General features: G+C 55.5%; 1 protein-coding gene across 1 annotated transcript; it reads right to left on the minus strand.

The window, feature by feature from the left end:
- Positions 1 to 446: 446 nt before the first annotated feature.
- On the minus strand, positions 447 to 4058 carry LOC124971493 (uncharacterized protein CXorf49 homolog). The gene is given in 5 exon segments (XM_047535247.1): positions 447 to 475; positions 582 to 620; positions 1246 to 1291; positions 2746 to 3347; positions 3350 to 4058. Coding segments are annotated over 5 exon segments (1425 nt in total).
- Between the last annotated feature and the right edge of the window lie 4631 nt (positions 4059 to 8689).

The following is an 8689-nucleotide window of genomic DNA, read 5'->3' on the forward strand; positions in this document are numbered from 1 at the left end:
ATACGCTTGGTGTGAGACTCTGGTTTGTTTCCTAAGAGGGCAGAGTAGACACATCTTAAAGAATTGTATTCATCCATTCTGGTCTTTCTGAGGGCAAGCTGAAGGACCGATGCCTCTCACTCAGAATTCACCCTGGGAAGAAAAACAGGCAAATAGTTCTTGAAAACAATAAAAGCCAGACTCTCTGCCACCACTTCCAGGAAAAGATTATGTTTGAGTCATTCAAGACTGCTGAAAATTTAGGATGAAAACATGGAGACAGAGGGAACTTAGGGCACTCAAAACTCCCATGATCACAAGGGATCTCAGAAAACCACACATACGTGCAGCACAAAATGTGTGCATAGAAACCTGCACTTCATCACTAGCTGAAGAAAAACCACAGGGAACCAGTTTGGCTGCTGCTCCCCAGCTCCCCGGGCTTGTAGACACAGCACAGGCTCTGCTCACCTTGTCCGAAGATGCTGGCTGTAACCTGTTAAGCAGAGTACAGTCAGGGAATGGCCCTGACCAGGGCCAGCCCAAAGCACTCCCAGACAACCAGAACTGTGGGAAAAGGATATAATAAACCTTACACTCACTTGCAAGGGCCTGGAACTTATCCGCAAGGGACTGCATGACTCTGAAAGAGAGGCATAAATGGGCACTCCAGAAACAAGGGTACAGGACACAGTCCCCCTGCCCCCCTCCCCACTGCCCTGTCAGAAAGCATCATCCCTGCAGCCTGACACACCTCCAGCCCCTGTCCAAACAGCCCTGAAACCGATTCACTCGCCTACCACTGGAACTCAACGTGGAAATGTCTTCTACAAGGGAACAACGTGTACTAGTAGGGTGTGGACGCTGGGCCATGGCAGAACCGCCATTGAGAAATGTGTCAAAAACAAACAGGCAAGCAAGCACACAGGACAACAAACACGCAACAAGTCACAGCCATCAGCCCTTAAAGGGAAAATAAAGGAGGTTTCTGTAAAGTCCCGAGAGGAGGAGGCTTCTGGGACTCAATGGCAGAGTCCATGCAGTTCAGACAGTGCACTGCTCTTTGTTCACAGCCCCAGCCGTCAATACACAGAAGGCTCCTGGGCCAGCCGCAGGAAAGTCCCTCCACATGGTACTGCCTGCACCTGCAGGCCCACCCCGCCCCAAGCACCTGCACCCCAGACACCTAGGTCTGCCTCTGCTCTACTCTGCTCGGCCCCACACAGCCCTGCTCCCACCCCTGCCCCAGTCCAGGGCTCCTCACACCTAGTTGCTCTTTGAGGTCATCTCTCTCTTTCTGTAGAACCACACACTAAGCCAACACACACCGGAGAAAGAAATATGAGGAGCAATATTCTGGCCACCTCCTTCCTCATCCTCCCACTCGCTCCCCACTCCCCATGTCCCCCCCATATCCCAGAACCAGGTGGCAACACAGGCAGAGAGAATCCTCAGTGGAAAGGAGGAGCCCCCCTCCCCCCTCTGACGTGTGGGATGTGAGTCTGCACCTAAGTCAGCTTAACCTGGACACAGAGCCCACCATCTAGCTGGGGCTGGCATTTCTAGGAGCCAGAGAAAGCAGTACCCGGGGACAGCCCTGTGCTCCAGGTGCTTGCTGCTGCCTCTCTGGAAACAGGTGATGAATGGCTGGTTCCTGGTCACCTGAAAGAGAACACAAAATCCAGCTCCCCAGCCAAGGTGTCAAGTGGAGAGGGCCTGGCTGGGTCTCAAGTGAGGCAGCATCCCCCTCTGTGGGCAGCAAGTTGCACCTGCTCTGCTCCGCAGCTCCACCCGTCTCTCTGGGCCTGCCTTCCCTGCTGCCCAGTGTCAGCCCCAGCTGTCACTGTGCACCCCTAGCACTGTGGCTCTGGGTTGGACACTAGCAGAGCTGCAGTCACAGCCAGCCCCTGGGAGGAGTTGCATGGCTGAACAGGGCTCAACAGGAAAAGGCCTTGCTCTGCCAAAAGGCAGGGACTGGCAGCAAGCGTCAGCCAGTTTCCCCTCCCACACCCACGCCCCCTGCTGTCAAACACACAAGACTCACCAGTAGGGGCAGGGCCTCTTGGAGTGAGGCCTCCCTGGCTCAGCTCCAAGAGCTGGGAGCTTCCTGCAGGTTGGGGGATGTTGGTGCTGGGGTCACCACTACCAAATTCTCCATGATGCATGCCAAGACCAGGTGACCCTGGCCTCTGTGTTGGAAGCTGACACAGAAATATCTCACTGGGTCAGGTTAACAGGCATGCTTGTTGAGGGTGATGATGTGTGTATAGGGGCTGGGGTGTGGTGGGGGAGTTCAAATGGTCCCATCGTCAGCAGTGTCTCCCTCAATCAGCCCCAAGCCCGGAGGTAGAGCTGAGTCAGGGAGGAGCATGGGAGCATTGAGAAAGGTCAGGCACCTCTGGGGGAAGAGCTGGGAGGGAGGAAACTGGAGGCAGATGGGACTAAGCACCAATCCATGCAGCCCAAACTGTAAGTGGGGGTGGGGCTGACCGAGGCAGTGGCCATACCTTTTTCCCGTCCCAGCCCCTGTCTGGGAAGGAGGCAGGAAATGCACAAGGTGTGACCAAGGAGTCACAGGTATTTTACCAGGTATTTTCTTGACTTCTGCCCCGACCTCAGAGACCCCGAATATGGCATCCCCATGACAGTGGGCGCCCATGGACAACCCCTGAGCAAGGGGCCCAGGGAGCAAGGGCAAAGAAGTGTGGCCTGCTAGAGGAGAAGAGTGGAGTGACAGGAGGAGGAAGACGAGGAAGGCCTACTCACTTGGGCCAGAGGGACTGCATCTCTACTTGGGTCATAATCTTCCCTGGCAACAGGCTGGAACTCCTGTGTCTTCTGGGCTATAGACCTCTTCCCAGTGCCACTGTGTTTGGACTGTTTGGTCCCCAGGGGCAGCAAGGAATACCTCTTGGATCTCCCAAGCAGTGGAACCCCCAAGATTGTGGGGAACGTGGCTGGTTCCAGGGGAGTTGACTTGAGTCTCTGCCCCCATGAAGGGAAGGCCCTGCCCAGGCTAACTTTTGAGCCACCCCCCAGGGATTTCTTCTCCTGGAAGACCTTCTTCTTAGGAGTGGCCTTGGGCAGGGCCCCAGCAGCAACAGCAGCAGCAGCAGCAGCAGGAGCTCCTGGGAAGCGGGGCCTGCTCCCTCCCTTGCTCCAGAGCACACTTTGCATTTTCTTGGAGGAGCCAGCTTCCAGCTCTGCTGAGGCTGAGTTGAGTCCTCTGGGAGTGGAGGTAGGCAGAGGGCCAGGCATGTGAAGGAAAATCTCCCTGCTACGAACGCTCACACTCGAGTGTCCAGTGGGGCCTCCAGGTTCCCTGGGGCTGCTGGACCAGGCCTGGCCTCCTCCTTTGGGGCAAATGCCACCCTCATCGGCTGTATCTCACTGGACTCATCTGAAGACTCGGAGTCGGAAGAGGGCCGCTGGCCTTCCCCGCTGCCCGTCATCCTACTTTTGGTGCCTCTCTTGGCCTTCCCCCAGGCCCGGCCCCCCTCGGGCCCACTGGGGTGGCTCAGAGGGGTGGCAGAGGCCTGCTGTGCTTCCACGCAGCTGGGGGCCAGCGCGCCTCTCGCGCTGAAGCCTGCCTCTGCGTTCGCCCAAATGGCAGACAGTTCGGTGGCGAAGCTTTCCGGGGACGGGTATCTGCGGGTGCCCCGGGGCTCCCGGCCCATCAGCTCCTGCACGATGGCCGCAGACTCCAGAGCGAGGTGGGGCACCAAGTCCAGAGCATCCCCCTTCTCGTCAGCAGAGGAGCCAGGCCTGCCTTGGCGGCCCCTAAACACCGCCCCTCCCTCCTCTTCCTCGTCCCACGGGGCCTCCAACTCCAGCTCATAGGCCTCGGGGTCTGGGCGGCCGCCCTCGCCCTCCCCGCTCCGCGGCGGCCCCAACTCAAGGCCCTGGCCCCTGGCCCGGCCCCGGCCCCGGCCCCGGCCCCGACCCCGACCCCGGCCCCGGCTCCGGCCCCGACCCCGACCTCTTGGGGCCCCACGACCTTCAGGACGGACGCCTGCGGGCTTCCCACCCTCCTGGCTAAAACTGTCCCCATGAACAGAAGCCTCGTCGGCGGAACTCATGTCGCCAGTCTGATCAGCCAGGTTTGAGGAGAGATGGTCACCAGAGCCACGGCGGGAGCAGTTAGGCTTTCCGGAAGTCCGTCACCACAGGTGACGCACGCGACCGCCTCAAATACCGCTCGGCTTCCCGCGCCTTGGATACCCACGCTCAGCCTTCTCATTGGTCCGGCCCCGGCCAACCAGAGCGTTGTTTGTTGGCTCGTCCCTCTGGACCCTCGCCAATAGGGGCGAGGGCGCTTGGACTGCTGAGGAGCCCACGTTGGACAGCTTCTTGACAAGCCACTTTGGGTGCTGGAGCCTGGCTGTGGGTGTTCTCTTCCCGCCTCTTCCTCTCCTGCTGCCCCTGGCCGCGAGCCTCCTTTCCCATCCAGAGCCTCGCCTCCGAGCCTTGGTGTTCCATCTGTAAAACCAGGGACACAACAGCGCCTAGATCAGGAGCCTGTGAGGATTCAGTGCAATGATCGATGTGGAGCGCCCAGTCCAGAAAGGATTTGCAAGCCCCTCTTGCCCAGGAAGACAGCAGGCCAGATAGGAAAGCAGGCGAGGAGGCCCACAGTCAGCGATCAGTGGTCCTTCCGCTTTTTTCCCCATGAAGGGCCAGAGAGCGAGTGTTCTGTGATTTGCCATCTGAGTGGGATCTCTCTCTACCACTTGATGTACCGTAGGTAACCAAAGCAGCATGTGGATGTGTGCCCAGGGCACTTTAATGTCAACCTGTTGTTTGTCCACCTCTCTCAGACCCTATTCTACTGCCCACCAGTAAATGCAAAGTAGCGGGAATTCCTGTGGTCAGTGACACCCCAAGAGGTGCTCACCATCACTGATCCTGCAGATACAAATTAACTCACAAATCATTGTTCACACACCAGGTTTACAACAATGAAATAACTTTACCGTTCCATGGGTGGAAGAGGTTGTGAACAAAATGGTGTCTTTCACTTCCCCTCTGGTGTAGGTGGAGTTCAGCCACTGGGGAGAGTGCTTTGACAGAATGAGCGGAGTGCCAACTCTAGAAATTTCCCTGTGTGCTGGCTGTCTTCTAAGCACTGTAGATAAATATTAACTCATCCTCGTGACAGTCCTAGGTTTAGGTTACCACTGCTGCCGCCTTTCTCAGGCCGGGAAACAAACTCGGAGTAAGTTCAGTGAGGGCTGGGCACATCATCTGGAGAAAAGCTGGTATGTGTAGTGCGCGACGACACACACACACACACACACACACACATGCACACAGGGAAGCTGGTGAAGGGAACAATCTGGGAATACCCTGTACTCCCATTGGTCAGGGGATGCAGGAATGCAGTGTGACCCATGCATCCAGTAGGTAAAAATGATGGAAGTCCAAACGGACACACCAGGCTCTGTTAATACATTCCAAAAACAGTCTCATGTCTGCATATGCCAAGTTGCAGAACAACACGTGGATCCAATACACATTTGTAAATTTGAAAGCCCAAAACAGTCCTCGATTTCCTGTGAAAACAGGCACAGGCGTGTGTAAATGTATGTACTGAGCGGCCAGAATGGACGCACAAGGAAGCCCTACCAGTGGTGGCAGGGAGCCAATTTTCAGTCAGACTACTGGTTCCCAGCTTCCCCAATCTATGCAGCCTGGTATCTGGGGAACAATCCCTCCCTTGGTTTCTGTGAGGCCCCAGAGTGCTAGATTTTCCCTTGCTTGTCACACCATTCCCACTGCAGTGACCCTCAATTAATTTCACACCTGCCGGCCTCAGTTCCCAGTTCATGCTCACTGGTCTTTCCTTGCCTCACCCTCATATCCTACTCTGTCTGCCCTCCAATAGAGGCCTGGAGGGTGTGAACTCCTCTTGGCTAGGGGATGTCAGAGGCCCAGTTTCTCTGAATCCGAACCTGTGATGCCTTCTCTGCTGGAAAAGGTTACCCGGCAGGGTAGATCGAGTCCACTACGTACTTGTAGTCACCCATGTCCAGCCATACCTGCACAATCACTGCCTGTGTGGCACAATTCACAATAGCCAAACTATGGAAGCAAACTAGGTGCCCTTCAACATGGGAGTGAGTGAAGGAAATGTGGCGTATATACACAACGGAGTATTACTCAACCACTAAGAAGCATTTTCTGCTTAATGGATGGAACTGGAGTCTATCATGCTAAGTAAGCCAGACCCAAAACGTCAAAGGCCAGATGTTTGATACACAGAAGCTAGTCTGCAGTGGGGCAGGGAGGAGGATGGGTAAAAGAGGTGGAAGGATTCCATCAAAATAGCGGAAAGACCCGTGGACTAGATGAAGGGGGTTGAGGTGGAGTGGGGAGAGACGGGATAAGGAAAGAGCAGTGGAATGAGTCTGACCTAACTTACCTCTGCACATTTATGAATATACCACAGTGAATCTCACCTCACCATCAGGTATATGCTCAAGACACTACCGACAGCAGAATGAACTAAAAGTATATAGCAGAGACTTAAATGTGGTAGAGGGAAGGGAACAGGGGGAGGGAGGGGAGAGGGAAAGGGGAGTCCTGGGGACTGAACTAGAGCCAATTATATTCCATGATTTTATAATTATGCCAAAATGAATCCTAACATCGTGTATAACAAAAAATAACCAATCAAATGTGGGTGGAGAATAAGAAACTAATGACATGTGAAGACGTGCTGGACTATTTCAGGCATGCCAACAGGGACAATGAGAAGTGTCACAAAATGTTCTTTCTACAATGCCCTTCTTAAGAAACATTCCCCACCCGTCCAGTTGATGCCTGCCGTGTCCCTCTCCTCATTTCCACTGCCTTCCGCCTCCCCTGTCCCATACAGATAGTCCTAGAACTTTCACAACCTTCCCCACTCTCTTTATCCCTGTGACTCTCCCACATCCTCTTTCCCTGCATCCCTTAGTTCTTTACCAGTGGCACAAATCTCTGGTGAACCCAGCTCCACCCCTCCAGGAACCTATGTTGAATTGGACTTACTTTCTTGAGCTGGGCTGGGGACCAGTTTCACGGTTCCCGAAAGGCCATCCCCAGCAGGGTCGCTCTTACTGTTCAGATCCATGACCCAAGGTGGGAGTTTGGGTCTGATGGCCGAGGGTTTTCACATACAACCATCCACTCGAGGACAGGAGAAAAGACTAGGGTTGATCCAGGTACCCAGCCACCTAACTGTGATCCTGACTGGATCCCCAGGGCCTTTTAAGCCCCACCCCGACAGGGGGGCCCATAGTGCCACTGGGATCAAGGTCATCTCAGGCTCTGTTTCCATCATCCTTCAAATGTCTGGCTGTCTCCTTCCCCTCAGGATACCGTCACCGTCACCAGAGTAAATGGCAGTCAGTGTCTTCAGGGAAGGCCCGAGGTGTGGGAACAGCACACCCTTACCACCTCATTCCTGGGTCCTTCCTCATCCAGTGTCATCCACTTCTTGGGTTGACGGGGCTGGTCTCAGAGCCTCCCCATGCCCTCTCTCGTGCCAGGTCCCATCGTGGTGCGAATGGAGGTAATGAGTCTAGGCCTAGGGCCACTCTCCTTCCCTTCCCCTTCACTCTTCTTCCCCCATCCCAGGGAGCAGGCAGAGGAGAGCAACCACTCGACCAGGGGCCCCCTCACCAAAACACTCCTGATGGTCCCTGGCGAATGGTGTGTGCTCTGGGCCCTGCCGTGGACCAGAACCTGCAGGTTGACCGCCCTCACATCTTCTATTTGCTGTGGCATGAGTGCATCCCTCCGCGCTTTTGTTCCCTCCTCTGCCAAGGCGAACGCTTCCCTTTTGCTGCCTGTGGGCCACCACTTTCTCAAGGCTTCTCAGGGTCACCCTGGCAGTGCCTCTCCTCCATCTCCTGGGGTCCCTGCCAGGGTCTTCAATCCCATGATGTGAGGATGCACCCCCACTCAGGAAACCTTGCTTGTCCATTCTTGTCTTTCTGCTCCCTTGATCCAGCAGTCAATATCCAGCCCCACGGCTATTCCCTGTCTTCTGCCGCTTCAGGCTCAGTCTTCCTTGGAACTTGCTGACTGCAAGTTACTCATCGGGCTGTGCTGTAGCAGCGAGCACTAGGAATGGAGAGGGTCAGCCCCTGAGGGAGGCGCCTGTGGCTTTGTGGGGAGAGGATGCTACCATGTATCAGCACAGGCCAGGTGGCAGGTTGCAAGCTCATAGGCTTCGGGAGGTGCAGTTGTGCAGAGCCAACACCCTCAGGGACATCCATCCCCAAACCCTCTCTCCTTATTTCAGAATCCAAGGTGGTTCCATGCAGAGCTCCGACCTGCATAGCTCACACACCTGTGTGGGCCGAGAACGTAAACGTCCCTGGCATCCTGCATCTCTTGCTGAGAAATCACGGTGGCCCAGGGCTCCTCAGTTGTGTCCACTCCTCTTCTGTAGGAATGAAGGGCCTCCTTGTGAGCCACACGAGCGGACTTCAGGATCTTCCTCAGCCCTCAACTGGTTGGGCAATGTCCCTTCACTCCTCATGATGTCTCCACGGGGTTACAAGTCAACTTCTGGCACCGCCATCCCTGAGCAGTTTGTCCCCGCATACCATGCAGTTCTTCATCACCTCACCCACGAGGGAGAGAGTCTCCACTGGGATGCTTACCAAGTAGCCAAGGGTTAAAACATGGAACAATCAGAGGGGACCTCGTGCTAGAGATA

The sequence above is a fragment of the Sciurus carolinensis genome, chromosome X, assembly GCF_902686445.1.
Source record: "Sciurus carolinensis chromosome X, mSciCar1.2, whole genome shotgun sequence".
NCBI lineage: Eukaryota > Metazoa > Chordata > Mammalia > Rodentia > Sciuridae > Sciurus > Sciurus carolinensis.